We start from the raw sequence: 21,741 nt of genomic DNA on the forward strand, positions 1-21,741 counted from the left end.
CAGTGAGCAGGTAAGCCAGCTTTTAAGGCAGTTTTGTACCGGAAGAGTAGGGTAAATCAGTCCTAACATCAAGAAATCAAGCCCAAGAGTTAGTCACAGGAAATAACCTTGCACAACAAATAAGTGTGATAAGAAAGTTACAATCTGTTTATGGAAAATTAGCAAAGAGAGAAAGTGGAAAGATTGACAAAGTATAAATGATTAATTATTCATCCAGCTATAGGTATAATGCATGTTGATAGATACAATGAATGGTATAGATAGAATGATATAAACAGAATGAATGTTGGGAAAAAATCCAATTTAAAACCACTGTACCCTCTTTTATGTTCGGGCTGAGAATCTCAGATTTTGAGCTCCCACAAAGTATTTGTTGCAGATTCTGCTACATGGGGCACAGGTCACCTGCTGGTTTCAACTAGAGTAAATTGCGGATTCTCTGTAACTTGAAGTCTTTAAATCATGGTTTGACTTCAGTAACTCCGCCAGAGTTTATGGGTCTATTACAGGAGCGGGTGGGTGAGGTTCTGTGGCCTGAGAGGTGCAGGAGAACAGACTAGATCAGTGTTTTCCAAACTTGGGACACCGCTTGTTCAGGGAAAGCCCCTGGCGTGCCGGGCCGGTTTGTTTACCTGCCGTGTCTGCAGGTTCAGCCGATCGCGGCTCCCACTGGCCGCGGTTCGCTGTGCCCGGCCAATGGAGGCTGCGGGAAGTGGCGTGGGCTGAGGGACGTACTGGTCAAACCAAAACCAAATTTTTCAAAATTTTCAGCAAATCGGTAGTCAAAAAACCTAGTTTTAGGTTGAATGAAACGTTTTGTTCAATCTGTAGCATTTCATTTCAATTTTGAGGTTTAAATGTTTTTTAATTTTTGAAATAAAATTAAAGAAAATTTCAAAATGAAAAGTCATTTCAAATCAGAATATTTTGCTTCAAAAGTGTTGGAATTAAATGTTTCATTTTTTTCAGAAATTTGTTAGTTTTTTTGATTGAAACAATTCAACACTCAGTCACTAAATATTTCAGGGTCCTCGAACCTGCATTCTTTTTGTTGAAAACGTTTCTGTCAAACAAATTCACCCAGCTCTGTTCATTAGCGCCTGGGCACATTCATTTGTACATAAGTAAAGTGTCACACACAGTCTTGAGTTAATTGAGAATAAAGTGATTCTGACCCTAATGATGCTGGAACAGCAGGGAAAACTGTTGCAAGAGAAATCACTGTCCATAGACGTTCACAAACATACAGGGTTCAAGAATGACTCTCCCCTTGGCTTAATGTTTTCGGGCCAGATTCTGATGATCTTACTCACATTGAGAAGCACCTTACTCGATGAGTGGTCCCATTGACTCCAGCAAGCTACTCTTCAACCTAAGTAATGGGCCTTGATTTGAGGTGACTGGTGATGCAGAGATATTTTGTGTCCCTCAAGGTACCCCTCTTGCATAAGTGCATAGACCAGCTCATGACTGAGCTCTAATGGTATTTTGGTGGGCCTGTGTGAACTGGGCTTTTGAAATCTCAGAGCCTCTCAAGGAAAACCAACTCCAATAAATCAATGAATTCCAGCTTTATGAGACCGAAGACTAAATCACCCTCCTATCCCAGCAAAGCCACATTTATATGGAAGGGGTAAGAAGTTTGCATTCTCTGTACTAATATTGCACCTGTTCTGTGGAAAGTCGACTTCAGTGTCCAGTGCAGCTAACCTGGCCCCTTTCACTTTTTAAAGTCCACCACTCAGCTGTCAATATTTTTTTCTTTAAATAAGCCATTCCTTTATCCTGACCCTACAGTATTTTTTCTTCTATTGCTCAGAACTAGCCATCCAGCCAGCAGAGGGAGAGTGTAATAATGACCAACAAACTGATCCTCAGGAAGAGCAATTCCACTGGTGTCTGAACAAAGGAGTAAGGGACGGAATCAGGGCCATGAGTGCTTGTGTCCAATAAGTCACAATAAAAAGGAAAATGTTTGCCACAAAGGAAAAGACAAAACTGGAAGGGAAGAAGGAAACACCATTTTAAAGTATTTAAAAGGGGAATGGAAAAAGCTGTAGTGAATCCCCTCATGCTCATCCCCAAAAGAATTAAATTCCACAAAAACACATGGTTGTCTTTTCAGAAGGTAATGTGAGCGCTCAGTCTTTTAAGCTTGAATCAGCGAGGGAATAATGAGTGAAGCTCCACCTTTCAGGGACCCTGCCATCAATGTTTTGTTCTCACGCCAAATTCCTGGACTATAAAACTGTGCCGATAAGCCAAGAAAAAAACCATTTCCCTGGGAGGTTTTTCAAGTCACCTCTTCGTAGGTATGATGGGGAAAAAAAAGGGAGGGTCACTATGGATATTCTGCCTAATTTGGAGTTATTGCGAGAGCAAAACACCAGTGCAGATAGGTAAGAAAAATCTAACTCTGAAGTTGTTTGCTTAGATATTTACCTCTATTAAATAACAAATACAAATGTCAAATTAAAAAAACTTGGTTAGACTGAGATATATGTGCGTGCTGTAAATCGCTTAACACTGTGTATGTACACTGTAAATGAACCTCATTTAAGTATTTAATTGTTTTTCTTTGCATTAAAAAGCAATTCATCTGCCATTCCACGGTTCCAAGATTAGTTGTTTAAAGAACAGATTTGCTGGACACAGTTTGTAATATAGAAAATGGTGACATCCTTTTTAATTGTTTGACTTTTATATAGTCTCTAGGGGAAATTTTTCTGCATGATGTCCCCCAGAGTTAATTGCCTGGTACCTGCACTGTAGTAGGAGTTCTATTTTTCCCCCTACTGCACTGTTACCTTCTGATTCCTGGTTCTGAATGTCTCATAGCTTTCTGAGTTCATTTATTACACAGAGTTGATTGTGAATTCATGTGATGGCTGCTGCAGGGTTAGTATTTCTAGCAACTCCACACCAACAAATGAGTAAAACCTACCTATTTTCCCTTGCCTCGTATGCAGAAAGGTGCTCTTTTATTCCACTCTACTCTAGTGTTACAAATACCTATTATCAAATGCAATATGTAAAGACATACTGGCACCTTAGTTTGTGTTATTGATGCATCTTATTTAAATAAAATACATTTTCAATGTATCCCTGCTGATTCCCAGTTATGAATATTTCATAACATTTCAGAGTTCACAGAGTATGTTAAGGGCTGATTTTGATTTGATCTGTGATGTATATTGCTCGGTTAATATTACTGAAGGCCATCACACCAACAAATCAGGAAAACCGTCCCATTTTCTCCTGCCATTCTGCCAGGTAGGCAAAATGAGAAGCTTAAAGCATATTGCAGCAAAGTGTAATTTCTGTTAACGGAGAATTATACCAGTTTTGCTTAGCTTCACAGTCTGAGGTTGTTTCTGAGACGTAGTTTCATACACAGTCAAAGAAAGTTTTGATGTGTAACTTTAGCATATGCAATTGAAAGGTATTCAATTAGGCAGAATCGAGAGGTTCAGTCCTAAGAGGGGGATGAAGAAAAGGTGTCTCTAAGCATCACAAATTGGCTGTACAGGGGCCAAGGTTCTGGCCCAAAGTTTTTGAGATGGGACTGAGATGTACTAGAAGTTGGGGGTCTATTTAAGGTACAGCAAAAGTTTGTTTCTGGCATCACTCTTAAAGAAGGGAAATGTTTGCTGAGTCAATATTAGACACACTTCTGAATTTGAATAACCTATGAAATGCAGCCGTAGTTTAGAAAAGTTTTTAATTACAACCAGCATTTCCGAGTCTACTGCTGGAGGCAGCCATCTTGCTGAAAAGTGATGTTATCTGTGGCACTTGCTGGATGAGAGCCCGATAGAAGAGACTGCAAACCAGTTTCCAACCTGCTTTAATACAGTTTAAGGGGAGGTTTACAGAGGCTCCAAGAGCACTTAGGTACCAATGAGCCAATGAGAGTTGGATGCCAAAGTGCCATGGATGGCTGAAAATCTCCCCCCTTAAATCTCTAAAGTGCTACTTCAGTGGCAGGTGTTAGGCACTGTGTAAGTAAAAGCCTGCAATACACACTGATAACATTACCCCCTATCTCTTTCTACAGTCCAGCGCCCTGCAGTCACCAGGAGTGAATGTTCTACTTGGGGCAGTTTCCACTTTCAGACATTTGACCATGTTAAATTTGATTTCCCTGGACTCTGCCACTATGTTTTCGCCTCGCACTGTAATGACAGCTACCAGGACTTCAACATCCAGGTCAAGCGCAGTGACAAGAATGGATTTCCAGTCTGCTTCACTGCGACCATTGATGGAGTGCTTCTAGAGGTGAAAGAGTCAGGCATCACAGTGAATGGACATGAGTAAGTAAACATTTATTGTTCTCTCTGGGCTATGTTGTTTGTTCTCCCTTTTAAGTACATTCTTGTATATTAGCAATGCATTAATGACCCTTCTAGACTTGGCAGATTCATCAAAGGAAGGAATAAGACATTCAAAATACCCCACATTATGCAATACATCTGTATACCAGGTGAGAGGGGTTTCAACCTGCACCCATCTGGTAGGTCAGATTGTGCCACAAAGGATGAGGACTGACAGAGCTTGTATTGTAGTTTGTATCCTAGTTAATGCAATTAAAGCCCTTCTGCCATTGACAACTCTTAGAAAGTTATACAGGGACTGAGCCTTTGAGGTGCTGAACAATTTCTGTGAGAGCATCTCAGCTGCCACTGACCCTAATAGGAGATGAGGCACTCAGCACCTGGCAAGGGTTCCATTAGAGTTCATAGATGGTAAGGACAAAAGGGACCCTTATGGTAATCTATTTTGATTTTCTACATAACACATACACGTTTCCATCCAATGATTACTGCAGTGTGGGATTAGACTAGGGTGACCAAATGTCCCCATTTTATAGGGACAGTCCCGATATTCGGGCCTTTGGCTTATATAGGTGCCTAATACCCCCCCATCCTGATTTTTAATACTTACTATCTGGTCAGACCCACTGTGATGGGTTGGATCACAGAAAAACCCTTGGGAAATGCCAACTGATGTGCTGAGACTACCTCGAACCCATTTTCTCTCCCAGCCTGGGACTCCACAACCTCGCCTTGTTTAAGCCAGACACGCTTGCCTGCTGCAAACACAGACCCAGGTCTGAACCATGTCCCCCTGCAGGCTTAGCTGAAAACAGCTTAAGAAGTGTTCCTGTCTCCAACATTCAGATGCCCAGCTCCCAATGGGGTCCAAACCCCAAATAAATCCGTTTTACCCTGTATAAACTCATAAATTGTTCACCCTCTATAACACTGATAGAGAGATATGCACAGCTGTTTGCCGCCCCCCCCCCCAAGTATTAATAAGTAAAAAGTGATTTTATTAAATATAAAAAGTAGGATTTAAGTGGTTCCAAGTAATAACAGGCAGAACAAAGTGAATTACCAAGCAAAATAAAATAAAACATGCAAGTCTATGCCTAATATAGTAAGAAAGTGATTACAGATGAAACCTCACCCTCAGAGATGTTCCAGTAAGCTTCTTTTACAGACTATCCTCCTTCTAGTCTGGGTTCAGTGATCACTCACACCCCTGTGGTTACTGTCCTTTGTTCCAGTTTCTTTCAGGTATCATTTATGGGTGGAGAGGCTATCTCTTGAGCCAGCTGAAGACAAAATGGAGAGGCTTAAATAGACTTTCTCTTGTGGATGGAGACCCCCTCCTCTCTCCTATACAAAATCCAGCTCCAAGATGGAGTTTTGGAGTCACATGGGCAAGTTACATGTCCATGCATGACTCAGTTTTTACAGACAGCAGCCATTGCCCACATGCTATCTTGAATGTCTCCAGGAAGACTTCTTATGTGGATTGGGGTCTTCCAAGATCCATTGTCAGTTCAGTGTTTCTTGATTGGGCACTTAATTTGCACATTCCTTTCTCAAGAAGCTGACCAAATGCTGTATTAAGGCTACTTAAAACAAACAAGTACACAGCCAATATTCATAACTTCAAATAAAAAAATGATACATGCATACAAATAGGATGAATATATTCAGTAGATCATAACCTTTGCAGAGATATGTTACATGGCACATGTAGCATAAAACATATTCCAGTTATGTCATATATACATTCATAAGCATATTTCCATAAAGAATTATGGGGTGCAACATCACATCCACAATTAGGTGATGATCAGAATAAGAATTGAAAGACTCTTCCACAACTAAAAGTTCAATTCAGAAACTGTCTTCTCCTATTACGAATTATACAAATATAGTATACATGTGGCATTTCACTTTAAATGGTAACTTGAAATGAACTGCTAGCACTCTGTGGAGCATGGGGTAAGTATGATCCATGCATGAACCACTGCTAAATACATTGACAGCCACATGAAGAATAAGCTGAATTTTTTGACTGATTTTTCAAGGGCAACCCCCTGTAAAGTGCATTGCTGTATTCCAGCACAGAGATGTCAAGAGCATGGGCAAGGGCTACACCTAGCAGAAACACTCACACCCTCCTTGCCAAGCAAAGATGGAAAAAGTATATTGGCCGCTGTTTCTGTCTAGACATCCAGAAGTAGTGGAACATAGGAAAGAGCCATTAGATTGCAAATCTTAGTGACAAAATGCAGGTGCATCTCATCAATCAAAGGAGAAAAAATCTGCAATTTCTTCCAGTTATTTCTCCAACCAAACAACCTACCCTTCCTGTATTGCTAAATGAAATGGGACACCAGCATAGTCCTGGTATATATGTAAGAGAGGGTCACACTGTGGAAAAGGTTGAGGAATCCCTGCTTTGTCTTACATAGGCTGAGCAATTGCTAACTATCCAAACTCCTTTCTCAGCCAGGCACAGGCAAAGTGAGAGACTATTATCTGGCTCAGATGCAAAAGCAATATAGAGGCACTGCAGGCCAAAGCACCTCTGTATCTCCCATACCCCTTAAAGACAGTGGAGACAGAATAGAAACCTGTGGTACCTCACATGGGGGAGCCCCCAGGGCAGAGAAGCAATGCCCCCCCTCCTCAGTACTATGATATGGCTCCTCTTACTATCATAATGGATCTAATCCTCAGCTAGTATAAATCAGCATAGCTACACCGAACTGAATGGAGTCAATCAGTTTACACCAGCTGAAGATATGGCCCAGTCTCAACAGGCTAATGGACAAAATACATTGCCTTGTGGATTAGGATTGGCAAACGGGCATATTGGACAAGATAAAAGAATGCATTGTGCATAAATGAAGACCAACCCTAACTTTTACATGAACATACTTATACCTTTCATTGCTTCAATTTTACTTCTTTTAATTTGATTTGGGCTCTATTTTATAGTTTGTTGGTTTTTTCTGCTCTGTTTTTTAGGATTCCACTCCCCTTCAGCTTGAAGAGCATTTTGATTGAAGACACCTGTACTTACTTCCAAGTCACATCCACGCTTGGCCTGACTCTCAAGTGGAACTGGGCTGACACTCTCTTAGTATGAAGATCCAGTTAGTTGGTTTTCTTTTAGTGAATTTTAGTGTTGCTGAAAGGTGCTGGTTGACAGTCCTGGAGACTGTGGTTCTCTAATTATCCACATAATGGGTACTTCAGAGATTTTTATTCCCTGCAACACAATTCAGAGAGTTAAAGAAGGGAATAGAACAGATAGAAAAAGATCTAAAAGTTGCTGATGTGGATAGAAGGCCAGCTTGGTATCCATATGGGAAAAGGTTCTACAGTCACATGATAGTTCAAATTCTGATTTAGTTTGCTATTTGCCCCAGCCAGGAAGACGTAGAAGTGCTATGAAGTTTGCCCTTCAATCCAGTGGTGAAGAGGATAAGCCAATAGGAGTCACTATCAAGTGTCCAGAAGCTCATTCTCACCAGGGTTCTGCTGTTCCGTGAACATTTAGCATCCTGTCTAGAGTGGGACTGTAGTGCCTGAGATGGGGATGGAAGAAGTTGTCCTACCGTAGGATACTTGTATTATTGATCTAGCTGTGTAATATATTGCATTTAGCTGTTTATCTGATAGGAATAGAAATTGTTAACTATTTTTCCTTGAATTTGGCCTGTCTCCTATGAAGTTCTGTTACAGGTTTATTACTAAACAATAATGTTGCAAATTTGTCTAACATATATTTACATCTTGTAATCCATTCACTTGTATTTGCAAGTTTACATATACATTGTAATCTGATTTCTCCCCCCACCCTTCTATTGGGGGGAATCACCTTCCCTCCTTTGTTTGATGTAGTTGAGTTTATGTAAACCAGGTATCGGCAACCTTTGGCACGCAGCTCATCAGGGAAATCCGCTAGTGGACAGGACGGTTTGTTTACCTGCAGCGTCTGCAGGTTCGGCTGATCTCAGTTCCCACTGGCCACGGTCCACCGTTCCAGGCCAATGGGAGCTGCGGGAAGCAGCGTAGGCTGAGGGATGTGCTGTCCGCCACTTCCTGCAGCCACCATTGGCCTGGAGCGGTGAACCATAGCCAGTGGGTGCTACCATCGGCCGAACCTGCGGATGTTGCAGGTAAACAAACCATCCTGGCATGCCAGTGGATTTCTCTGATGGGCCATGTGCCATAGGTTGCCAATCCCTGATCTAAACAGTTTCTAATTGGAGGAGCTTGGGTAAAGTACTCCTAATTATTTTCCTGGCTTCTTGATCTTAATTCAATAGATGTTTCATGAGCATTGTTTATGCTCAGTAATTCTCAGGATTTGTCCATCCCTTTTTCTAATTAAGCTGCAAGTATATATATGGTCCATTCTATAGCCCTTATTCAGCTTTTTACTGAGGTAACTCTCCACTGAAATCAATGGGAATATCCCTGAAGAAAACTGAGGTCCAAATACTACTCTCAGCCACCTTGGTATAAATCTATAGTAACTATAGATAGTCCAGATTTACACCATGTGACTGAGGGCAGCTGTTCCCCTTCTAGTAAGAACCTCAGGATTTGGGCCACAGAGTGTGTAATGAGAAAGGACTTGTTAAGACCAAATGTATATAATGAAAAAAGCAACATTTTATATTTAACTGAATCTTCATACTTTAAAGCAAATTATGTACTGTGACAGGGTAGAGCCAGATGGCTATAGGAGAGTAATAGAAGGCAGATATATTAGCCCCAGGATAAGTAGGTCCCTTTTCCCTGGGTAAGGTAACAGGGAAGGTTCCAGAACAATCAGGAACCTTCTGGAGACAATTAAGACAGGCTGATTAGAACATCTGCAGCCAATCAAGAACTGCTAGAATCAATTAAGGCAGGCTAATCAGGGCACCTGGGTTTTAAAAAGGAACTCACCTCAGTTTGTGGTGTGCATCTGAGGAGCTGGGAGCAAGAGGCACTAGGAGCTGAGAGTGAGAACACGGACTGTTGGAGGACTGAAGTGTACAAGCATTATCAGACACCAGGAGGAAGGTCCTGTGGTGAGGATAAGGAAGCTGTTGGGAGGAGGCCATGGGGAAGTAGCCCAGGGAGTTGTAGCTGCCGCACAGCTGTTCCAGGAGGCACTGTAGATAGCTGCATTACACAGGGCCCTGGGCTGGAATCCAAAGTAGAGGGCAGGCCTGGGTTCCCCCCAAATCATCCCAACTCCTGGTCAGACACAGGAGGAGTTGACCTGGACTGTGGGTTCAGAAAAAATGGCTAAGCTGAGGGCTGCCGTGAAGTTCCAAGGCGAGCAAATCTGCCAATAAGCGCAAGACCAACCAAGATAGAGCAGGAACTTTGTCACAGTACATTAAATAATGCTCCAAAAAAGTAATAGATAAACACTAAAGGAATGCAGCTCAGCTGTTAGTTTAGAGAGTTTCCTTTTGTTCAGACATACCATTCAACATTTTCACATGATAGAAGAAATTTGACACCTTAGTGCTTTTCCACACTGAACCACTTAAAACCCTGATCTTCCTGTTTGTTTTTATTTTGTAGCTGGACTTGGAAGATACATACAAGGGGAAAACATGTGGTCTATGTGGGAACTATGATGGCAATGAGAAGAATGATTTGCATTTGAATGGTAGGAATTGGATATTATGTGTTCCCTAGAGTTTTATGAAGCATGACACAAAAGCTAAAAAACATTTTCATCTGGTTTGCTGAAAGGTACCCTGATGTACACATTTTGACAAACCTAGGTGACTTTTGAGAAACCTAAGGCTGATTCATGATTCTCAGGGGGTTGCAAACCTGAAAAGATTCACATAAAAACCCCATTGAATCAAAGTTAAATGCAGACCTCTCATATTGTACCACTGCCATATTTAGGGTTGCCAACTTTCTAATCACATAAAATAGAACAACCTAGCCCCACCCCTTCCCTGAGGCCATGCCCCCACTCACTACATTCCCCCTCCTTGGTGGTTTGCTCTCCCCTACCCTCACTCACTTTCACTGGGCTGGGCCAGGGGTTTGGGGTGTAGGAGGGGGTGAGGGATCTAACTGGGGACACGGGCTCAGGGGTGGGGACAGAAATGAGGGATTTAGGGTGTGGGAGGGGACTCCAGGTTGGGGCAGGGAGTTGGGGTGTGAGAGGGGATGAGGGCTCCATCTGGGGGTATGGGCTCTGGGGTGGGGCTGGGGATGAGAGGTTTGGGGTGCAGGAAGGAGCTCTACATTTCGGGGGGCTCAGGGCTGTGGCAGAGGGGTGGGGCTCAGGGTCAAGGCACAGGCTTACCTCAGGTGGCTCCCGGTCAGCTGCGCAGTGGAGCTAAGGCTGGCTCCCTGACTGTCCTCGCTCCACATTGTGCCCCAGAAACGGCCAGCAGCAGGTCCGGCTCCTAGACAGTGGGGCCAGGAGGCTCCATGCAGCTCTCTTGCCTGCAGGCACCACATCCCCTGCAGCTCCAATTGGCCATGATTCCTGGCCAACAGGAGTGTGGAGCCAGTGCTTGGGGCGGGGGCAGCACATGGAGTGTGGTGCCAGGAGAGGTGGAAACTAGCCTGCATTAGACCTGCAGCACCACTGACTGGACTTTTAGTGGTGCTGACCGGAGCCTCCAGGATCCCTTTTCGACTGGGTGTTCTGGTCGAAAACTGGACACCTGGGAACCCTAACTATTTCCCCTTGATAGTAATAGGTTCAAAGGTAGCTGCACTTTCATAGTAGGGATGGGTAGATGTTCCCTCCCTGACAGGACTTCACATTTTCATGCTCTTACAGTTGGGAACCAGTGTGATTTTGCATTTGTATATTGTTAAAAATAATCAACAGTGATCCATACTTTCCGGAAACTTCAATGAGCTGAGGATAATGTTTGCAAAAACCATAGTGCAAGCTACTGCGCTGGAAAGACGTCAATGCAACCCTCAACTCTGGCCCATATGCTCCCTCTGCTTCTGAAAATGGAGGGGAGCCTGCACCCCTGGATCAGTACTGAAGGGGAGCAGCAGGGGGAGTGTCCCCCAGCATCATGCTCCCCTCCTGGATGTTCCTCAAGTTTGGGCTTTGCAGGTGGAGTTCCCAGGAGGATTCTTTTCCCTGCCAATATCTGTGCAGGAAGCAAATAGAGTCTTCATTAACTTAAAGTTCATGCCCTGTGGTAGTTCCAGGGGCACACACTGATCGGGGAAGCCCCTTGCAGTATGGCTCCTGCAGGAGCCATGACATCTGATGCCTGCAGCTACTCATGGGACCGAACAGCACTGAAGAGGCAAGGGTAGGGTTGCCAACCCTCCCTGTTTGGATGGGAATCTCCTGGAATCGCGCTCAATCTCCCAGAGGCTACTGAAGCCAAAGCAGGAGATTTTTAGGTTGCTAAAAGTCTGGCGGTGCAGTGGGGCTAAGGCAGGCTCCCTACCTGGCTTTGCTCCGTGCTGCTCCTGGAAGCGGCCAGCACATCCCTGCAGCCCCTGGAGGTGGGGGGTAGGAGGCTTCATGTTCTGACCCTGCCCTGAGTGCTGAATCCACAGCTCTCATTGGCCAGGAACTGTGGCCAATGGGAGCTGCGGGGGTGGGGTTCCCACAGTGCCCGGAGCCCCTTGAGGCATCCCCCAGGGGCTGCAGGGATGTGCTGGCTGCTTCTGGGAGTGGCGCGGGGCCAGGGCAGGCAGGGAGCCTGGCTTAGTCCTGCTGCACCACCGACCGGGAGCTGCCTGACTTAGGCACCACCCAGCCGGAGCCCGCACCCCTTACTGCCTCTCGCACCCCAACCCCCCTTCCCAGCCCTGAGTCTCCTCCGGCACCTAAACTTCCTCTCAGAGCTTGCACCCCCACCCTCTCCTGCACCTCAACCCCCTGCCCCTGGCTAAACCCAGAGCCCCCTCCTACACCCCAATCCCTTGCCACAGGCTAAGCCTGGAGCCCCCCCTACACTCTGAACCCCTCAGCCCCAGCCCAGAGCCTGCTCCCCCTCCCGCACCCCAATCCCCTGCCGCAGCCCAGTGAAAGTGAGTGTGGGTGGGGGAGAGCAAGTGACAGAGGGAGGGGGGATGGAGTGAGTGGGGTGGGGTCTCAGGGAAGGGGCGGGGCAGAGGGCAGGGCAAGGGTGTTTGGGTTTGTGTGATTAGACAGTTGGTAACCCCAAGCAATGCCCCTCTCTGTGGTAGCACTGTGCCTCCACTGGATCCTGAGGGATCTGCATGTTTTGGGGATAGAACACCACAATCTCCTTCCATGGGAAGGGAACATCCCCTCCCCCTGACTGAAGAATTCAACAGAAACTCTGAGTTGAAACCGAGTGTTACCTAGACACAAAAGCCAGAGTGGTTGAACAAAATACCTATGTCATAGCACTGTTCTCCAAACCATTTTTAATTAGGAAATAAAGGGTTATGTCCAAACAACTTTACTTTCAAATCCATTCTGGGCCCACACTGCATGTTGACAGCATCGGCAGTGCTCACAGCCTGGATCAGCCAAAACCTTGTGCTGCTGATAGCTCCTGGGTACGTGAGAAATGTGAGGATTTCAACTGCACTCCGCCCCTGAAAAGGGGAGAAATGAAAGGAACCCTACATGTATCCATTACCCGACTTACACAACCCTATCAGGCTGATGTGGGGAACTTCAGGATTCTGTGTAAAACTTTCAACAGCAGCTAAATTCAGAATTGACTTAGGAGCCTAAAGACAAAAGGTTCACAATGGCCTAAGTGATTTAGGAACCAAATTTACATTACTTTCCAATGGGACTCAGTCATGTAGGACTATTTTGAAAAATTCACAATAAGTCTCACTGAAAGTCAATGGGACTTAGGCACCTAAGCCACTTAAATACTTTTGACAGTTTTACCATCTAGTTCAAATAGGCACTTAAACAGTTGAAACCCCTTAAAACTGATGACCTCTAAGTGAAAGGTCAAAGTTCACTTTTTTAAAAAAAAGACGTATCATTTCCTAATAAAGGTGTTCCTTATTTCAGGATTCTAACTCAATAGGAATGATGTAAGTCTGTCAGTCCCTATATTTCAAGTGTCTGGGTTATGTTAAAGAATTTGGGTAAAGAACTTGTTGCCCTAGAGCACAATAATTAAATCTGTCTTCACAATACAGAAGCAGAGCTGAAGATTGATTCTGCATCTGATTGGTATTCAGGATGAACTTGGGAATTTTCCAGGTTATAAACTACTCCCGAGGCAGTTTGGAAACCTTCACAAAGTAGAGGAGCCTACAGAAAAGTGCCCTGATGTAGCTGAAGATGAAGATGCCAAAAACCATAAAGGTCGTGCTCATCAACAAAAAAATAAATGTAGTAAATATGTAAGTGTGTGTGGCCAGTGTCACAGTAAGTATAAACTTCCCTGAAATACAGTAAAGTACAATTCCAGAGGTTATCTTGAGGCAAATATTTTATAGACAATGTTCAAAGAATTAAAATTCTTCAGGAATCCAACCATGAATCAGAGCCCAAAATGAACCTGTAGTTGTAAGAATCTGCTGTTATAGCATTACAGATGTTTATAGTGGAAAAATGCATGAGTGAATTTCATTGAAGGTAAATGATATGATGGTCCCTTCTGGCCTTAAACTCTCAGACTCTGTAAGTCAATGGAGCTATGCCAGTTTATACTGGCTGAAGATCAGGCCCCAAGTTAAGATGTGGATTATTCCTTTTTCTTTCATTATAGAAATCAAAATGCAAGAAACTCCTAGCCCATCTTGGGAACTGTTCCAGAGTGGTTGCTTTTGATGACTATGTAGCCACCTGCACTGGAGACATGTGCATCTGTGCAAAGAATTCTTCTTCTGATTCTGCTTTGGTTTCCAACTGCATATGCAGTACCCTTAGCCAGTATTCCCGAGACTGTGTCCTGAATGGGGGAATCCCTGGGAAATGGAGAACCAAAGATCTTTGTTGTAAGTAACTATAGAATTTGAATTCAGTAACTAATTCAGTTGGCATCTAAGAAAAATTTATATATCCTTAGCAGTATTTATCAGAGTAGGAAACTGCAGTGTTCCTTTTAATGTGTTTTATAAGAGCTTCAGAAATTATGTGCTTTCATAAAATTCTCTGCTTAGAATGATTATTCCAAGAATTGAGCAAGTTAAATAAAGGTTAATAATGCAGGTATTTAGTCCAAGCTTCTGAGTGTGTGTGATGATCATCTGCCTGATAGAGCATGGTACAACAGTGACTACTTCATTTTGAGAGTGAGTAAACAGTGAACCATTAGTGTAAATAACATTATAGTATATAATGCCTTCCAATTTAAAAACTGCGAGAGCTGTTGGCTTATAAAACCAAAGTAACCATATACTTAACTGGTTCCTAAAGTGGATAAAATTATACTAATGCTCTGGATAGAACATTTTATAACCAAGATTGTTAGTTTCCTTTGGAAAATGATAAACTGCACTTAGAACATTGATTTAGTACATTACCCTCTATAACTGCTTCATTTGGGTTTGCAGTCCAAGAATGTCCAAATAACCTGGAATATATGGAATGTGGAAATCCCTGTGCCGACACATGTGCCAATCCAGAGAGGAGCAAGATTTGTAAAGCCCCATGTACTGATGGTTGCTTCTGCCCTGGTGGTAAAGTAGCATCCTTCTTATAACAGGCCATGCTTATCAAGGGACTAACGGGGAGATACCTCTCGTTGTTCAGTGAAAGGCATTTTTCTTCATTAAAATGTGAACCTACTTAAATAAAACTGTAGACAGAATTTTACATTCCTGTGTCTGGAAAACTGGTAAGCAGATAGATAATAGTTTGTGTCTTACAAGTTTGCATGAATTATCCCAGGCAGTCATGGAATATCCAGTATTGACTGATGACTAGGGATGAACGAACTGTTTCTTATAACAGAAGAATGGATTAATATAGAGACTGGTTTGAATTACATCTCTTTCTCCTGGTCCAGTCCTCTAGAGGATCAGGTTCATTAAAATGGAAAGGAAGACAGGAGAGTCACTGGTGTAGGACCAGAGAAAAAGGCACAGGTCTGGTTGGGGAAGGAGCATGGAAGGAAAAGCTGTCTCAATGGGGAGAATATAAGCAGAGAAATGTTGTGTGAGCCTGAATGGGTGGTCAGGCACCTCCATGGTTTCAGTTAAGATTTCGATAAGTGACCAAATCACTGGGAACTTGCTCTTCCTACAAATACAAAAAATGTGTGTGCAGATGCAGGCTTGCATATAGATAAATGGAGGCTGGGTTGTGGCCCTGAAGTTCTTTTCTGATTTCTGAACCAGTATTAGAAATGGATGGAGACTGGATCATAATCGTGCATTTGGCCCTTTACAATAGTGCCACACATGATGTAACTTTTCAGCAAGGTGACAATACACAGCACCATGGGATCAGAAATGCTCATTGCAATTAAAACCATTTGCACTTTAGCCATGCAGAGAAATGCCTCTTATCAGCTAATAGATGAACTTTCAGAATGCTACAGACAATTAACAAAAAGACATGATTTTCCTTTAAAATATAGTCACCCCAAGCCAGACCTGCAGAAATGTCCAAGTATGATGTACTGTGTTTTCTTATTTTTTCAATTTTCTTCAGTGTCTTTTCCCACTTAAGAACTATTAATTAGCCTGTGTTTCTGAACAGGGACTATTCTTGATGACATGAATGGCAACAAATGCATCCCCATTGACACCTGTCCATGCATGTTTCAAGGCAAAGTCTATGCAAGCGGAGGGTCCTACTCCACTCCTTCGCAAAACTGGTATTGTTACAAGCCTAATAATATTAATGTAGCAAATGCATTTATTAGAAAGCATTGATGAGTTAAATGTCATTGTCTCCACACTCTGGTCCTAATATTTGTCTTAACTAAAGATAGTACCGATACAAAACTTAGGATCTGATCACCACCACCCACTCTCAGAGTGAGATCTGAACATCATGTAGTTCTGACCTTAGTTGGGAGTCATTTGCAGATACTGTTGCGAATTATACCTGATCGGTCACGCACGGTTCAAGTTTTTAGGCTGAGGCACCAAAAACCAGGTCCAGATCTGCAGAGTTTCCAGTCTGTGTTTAATGTATTACGCTCGAGCATGGTGCCCCCCCCGCTAGTCAGGAGGGGACCTCATATACAGTTTATGCAAAGCTTATATACCATCTGACATCGCGTGCTGCCTTTGTGCATCGGCACCCTTAACCAATGAATTCCATCCTCACCCCATCCTCAGCCACCCTCTGGTGAGTGCTTTCTCGTGTTCTGAGAATGTCAACAACTTTATCATTAAAACGGAACATGCAGTTACACAACATGCCTCGCATACCACAAAGACAGGAAGGACAACAGTTTCAAGGCCCGAAACGATTCCCCAAATGTGCTGCGGTCTGTGCTGAACAGTTTCAAGGCCCGAAACGATTCCCCAAATGTGCTGCGGTCTGTTCTGAACAGTTTCAAGGCCCGAAACGATTCCCCAAATGTGTTGCGGTCTGTGCTGAACAGTTTCAAGGCCCGAAACGATTCCCCAAATGTGCTGCGGTCTGTTCTGAACAGTTTCAAGGCCCGAAACGATTCCCCAAATGTGTTGCGGTCTGTGCTGAACAGTTTCAAGGCCCGAAACGATTCCCCAAATGTGCTGCGGTCTGTGCTGCACAGACAGTGACTGGCGCCAAAAGGTGCCAGCTCTGCACATATTAGCTTTTCCCTCAACATACTGAACCTGAGACTTCAGAATCTGAAAGCCTGAGCCTCCCCTGTCTGAGATAAAGGATCAGGTCTGTTAGCTTGGAGGCATTAGCTGACTCAAACTTCTATGTGGTCTAGTCACTATGGGGGGACAGTTACACTGTGTTAGTCTGGGTTGCATTCAAAATTAGTTCCTATAGAAAAAATGGTCTGCTTCAAAACCCTGGATCTAAACCCCCCTGAATGTTGAGAATGTGTTGATCTGGGTCCAAACTTTGCAGCTTGAACCAATCTCTAGTCTTCACCTATAGAAGGTTTTCACTGAAGAGACCTGTCATGTATGCTGTTTGCCAGTTTTCATTTTACCCTTTTATTCATCATTCTAGAGTCCATTGAGAAGCTCAACAAACATGCTTGTTTTTCCTGCTGGCATTGTCTTTTCCTATTTGCAAAATTTCCCTTTATCCCTAGTTCCTCATGAAGTCCAAGCAATATGCCTATGTTTTGCTGGTTTCCTTATATGTGCATAGCTTTAAGAATGAAGAGTGCCTGTTATCTTGAGTTCTCCATACCTGCTGAACTGCTGCATCTGCAGCATAAAGTAGTGTAAGTCCTGCATACAGACTCTTTTATGTTCTGTGCAACACTGGGAAAAGAAAGCTATTGATTTAGAATCTGTAAGATATTTCTCAACTAATTATAACATCCTGGGTTTTGAAATAGTCAGTGTCCCTTTCAAGGGCCTGAATCAAAGCCCATTGAATTAAAGGAATCATAGCAGTGTTGGGCTGGAAGGGACCTCAAGAGATCATCTAGTACATCTGTGTGCACAGAGGCAGGACCATGTATACCTAGATCATCCCTGGCTGGTGTTTGTCTAACCTGTTCTTAAATGCCTCCGATGGTAGTAATTCCACAACCTCTCTGGGCAACCTATTCTGCTATTTAACTATCTTTATAGTTACAAAGTTTTTCCTAATATCTAACCTACATCTCCCTTGCTGCATATTAAGCCGATTACTTCTTGTCCTAACTTCAGTAGACCTGGAGCACAATTAGTCACTGGCCTCTTTATAGCAGCCCTTAACATATTTGAAGACTGTTATCAGGTCCCCCCTCAGGTTACTTTTCTCAAGACTAAACATGTCTCCAGGGTGTCCACATCTTTCTTAAAGTGCGGTGCCCAGAACTGGACCGAATACTCCAGAGGAGGCCTCACGAGTGCCAAGTAGAGCAAACCACTTACCTCTCATTTCTTTCATATGACACCACAGAATGACATTAGCCTTTTCCACAACTGCATTACATTATTGGCTCATATTCAATTTGTGATCCGCTATTACCCCCAAACCTTTTTCTTCAGTACTACCACCTAGCCACTTATTCTCCATTTTGTATTTGTGCTTTTGATTTTTTAATCCTAAATATAGGACTTTGCACTTGATATTGCATTCCAGCTTGGTATTGTCTGCAAACTTTGTGTGTGCGCTCTATGCTATTATCCAAATCATTTATGAAGATATTGACTAAAACCAGACAAAGGACAGATCCCTGCAGATATTTTCTTCCAGCTTGACTGGGAACTGTTGATAACTACTCTCTGAGTACTGTTTTCCAACCAGTTATGAACCCACCATATGCAGTAGGTTCATCTAGCTATATTTTCTTAGTTTGCTTATGAGACAGTCATGAAAGACTACATCAAAATCAAGATGTATCATGTCTACTGCTTCCTCCCTATGCACTAGCCCAATAACACTGTCAAAGAAGGAAATTAGGTTAGTTTGGCAAGATTTGTTCTTGACAAATCCATGTGGGCTATTATTTATTCAGCCAATTATCCTTCAAGTGCTTACAAATTGATTGTTTAATCATTTGTTCCAGTATCTTTCCAGGTATAGAAGTTAGGCTGACTAGTCTGTAATTTCATAGGTCATCTTTGTCTCTCCCATGAAAGATAGGTGCTATGTTTGCCCTTGTCCTGTTCTCTGGGATCTCACTCATCCTCCAAATATCTCTTGAAGATAATGGTTAATGGTTCCACGATTGCTTCAACTAGTTCTTTAAGTACCCAAGGGTGAATTTCTTTCTATTAATTTCAGTAAGCTTTTATTCTTTCAGGGCCTGATGATGCAAAGCCTTATACATTTGGGAGGAGTATTGCATTTAATAGGTAGCTGAGTAACAAACTAACTAGAGCTCGTCTGAAACTATACATTGAAATGTTTTTCCAACCGAATATGCCATTGTGGATAGAAACTGACATATTGTTTAAAAAATATGTCAATTGTCTCTGACATAACAGTGGCAAAATAATATTTCTAAATTTAAAAAAGTTGTTTCTGAAATTTTTGTTTGGGGAATTCCAAAGCTTTGCTTCAGGGAATTCTGAAATTTTATTCAAACTGTTTCATTACAACATGACAAAGAAACTATTTGATCTAGAAAGGAAGATAATCAATCAATCAATCAATCAATCAGTATTAAGTAGCGGCTGCAATTGATTATTTTAAAAGTGAAATGAAATAAAAGTAATAGACTATTTCAATCGTTATAGTCTGTCACCTTATGATGCATGTTATGAAGTAATGTAAAAATAGAAAATATTACAAAATAAAATAAAATTCAAAAAAAAATTTCAGAATTCCAAAATGAAATTTTTCCAATTTGGAATTTCTCTTTGGCAGGAAATTTTGAAAATGTTTGTTTTTTTTCTGATCGAGAATGGACACAAATTTCAAAAGGTTGAAATTTCCGATGAAATGGAAATTCTAAGTTTCAGCCAGCTCTACAAACAAGAGGAAGAAGATGTGACTGATTTATACAGACATCTGAAGTTTTGGACACAGATGATATCTCCTTACATGTATTCCAGTTATAACTGTTCCTTTTTGTTTTTTATAGTACCTGTGCTGGGGGCCAATGGGTTTGTGTATCTCTGCCTCTTTCTGGAAATTGCAGCGTAAAGGGAGGATTCCACATTACTACGTTTGATAACAAAGAGTTCATTTTTCATGGCAATTGTCATTATGTCTTAGCTAAGGTATGAAAAATAGCTTCTTTAATTTCTCAGTCTATTTAGGATAAAAAATTAAACTATGTTAGAGCTTTAACGCCTAATTTGCTCAGATGGCTCCCAATCTAACAAAGCACTTCAGCATGTGCTTAACTTTTAAACATGAGTGGTCCTATTTGTTACCTCATAACTCTGGATCCCATCTGCTCTGTGCTTATCAGTGGGTCCTTTCTGCATCAACACATTTTAAATAAGTTTAAAAAATATTTATTTTTCTAGTGGACCTATTAGCCTAGATTTCCTCACTTTGTCCTGGTGGACAATTGTCTGGCAAAGGAAGGTGGATGAGCTGGCCCCTTCTTCTCCAAAGACCCACCTCCAAGTAGCCCTTTGAAAAATAGGTTAGTAGCAGATACTGAAGGAATGGACCTTAAGGGAAAGGTTAATGGGCATGGTTTTGAAAGTGGGAGTGAAAGATAACATTTTGCAATTGTAGTTGGCATGCCTGGGTCCTTTCCTATTTCCCTGTAAATGTTTTAGGGATCTATTTTCCCCACTGCTTGCTTCTTAATTATGTGATAGAAAATGGTTCACATACCTGTTTTTCTGGCTTCTTTTCAGGACTTTGGCAGCAGCTTTGTGGTTGTTGGAGAAATCATTCAGTGTGGGATATCAAGCACTATGACTTGCTTGAAGAATGTATTAGTCACATTAAGAGGCCTTGTAAGTCATTGGTAACTATTTAGGTTAAAAAGAAATGTAAGGACCAGGAAAAATCATCTGGCCCACCATGTCTGCACTTTTTTGGTTAAATGTTTGTACTATTCCCCTACAAGATCAGAGCTCCATTGTGCTAGGCTCTGTATAAACACATAAGAAAAGGCAGTCGTTGCCCCAAAGATTTTACAGTCTAAACAGACCCGACTGATGAAGGTTGGGAGAGGGGATGTAGTATTGTCCCCATTTGATAGATAACTGTGGAACACATGAGTCTCTGTCAGGTGCCTTGATCACAAGACCATTCTTTCTCTAATCCGCATGCTTTTTGATCATCCACATACTCTCCTACTCCAGGAACAAATCATTGGGGAATTATTGAATTCATTTGTACTTTTTGCTTCAATTATGTTTCCTGGGAACTTCCTCCAAAGTAAGTCAGGCAACTCTTACCCCCACCCCATATATGTATATAAGGCGGAGCCACCAAAAACAGATCTAAAGTATTACCACCCTTGCAGCATTCCTTCTTGACTGTTTTGAAGGGAAAAGGGAAAGGGGTTTGAATTTGGTTTTATGGGTCTCCTCTGGTAACATAAATCAGCCTAGCTCCATTGAAATTCATGGTGTTACACCACTTTACATCAGCTAAGAATCTGGTCCATATGTTTACCAGCTTAGTTCTACAGAAATCCTCTGTATTCTCCTAGGTTCCTAACTTTTGTGATTCTGCCTCTTGCATTTTTCACAGTGGTAAGAGGTTCAAAAAGGATCTCTATCAGCCTTCTGTGACAAAGCTCTGTCCTTGCCTCCGTGGGTCCCGCGTTTCCTGGTGGATTTCACTAGCCTAAGAGGCTCACTATGACCCTCCACGTAACCCTTCTTTCTCTAGAGACAAGGGTCACAGTCTACTGAGCCATTTTCATCATAAGCCAGCGAGGGAGGTGAGGGGAAGTTATCCTTCCTCGCACAGACTCTGTTGTCTCCCAGTCTCAGTGAT

General features: G+C 42.5%; 1 protein-coding gene across 1 annotated transcript in view; it reads left to right on the top strand.

The window, feature by feature from the left end:
- Window positions 1–2,297: 2,297 nt before the first annotated feature.
- LOC119857298 (mucin-5B-like) overlaps window positions 2,298–21,741 on the top strand; it is a 74,595-nt gene continuing 55,151 nt past the window's right edge. The window contains exons 1-10 of the mRNA XM_038406066.2: window positions 2,298–2,399; window positions 4,058–4,313; window positions 7,332–7,446; window positions 9,897–9,984; window positions 13,522–13,664; window positions 14,033–14,261; window positions 14,820–14,945; window positions 15,970–16,087; window positions 19,913–20,051; window positions 20,646–20,747. Coding sequence (XP_038261994.2) covers window positions 2,315–2,399; window positions 4,058–4,313; window positions 7,332–7,446; window positions 9,897–9,984; window positions 13,522–13,664; window positions 14,033–14,261; window positions 14,820–14,945; window positions 15,970–16,087; window positions 19,913–20,051; window positions 20,646–20,747 — 1,401 coding nt within the window. The 5' untranslated portion in view covers window positions 2,298–2,314. The remainder of the gene's footprint in view (window positions 2,400–4,057; window positions 4,314–7,331; window positions 7,447–9,896; window positions 9,985–13,521; window positions 13,665–14,032; window positions 14,262–14,819; window positions 14,946–15,969; window positions 16,088–19,912; window positions 20,052–20,645; window positions 20,748–21,741) is intronic.

Source organism: Dermochelys coriacea, chromosome 6 (genome assembly GCF_009764565.3).
Source record: "Dermochelys coriacea isolate rDerCor1 chromosome 6, rDerCor1.pri.v4, whole genome shotgun sequence".
Lineage (NCBI taxonomy): Eukaryota > Metazoa > Chordata > Testudines > Dermochelyidae > Dermochelys > Dermochelys coriacea.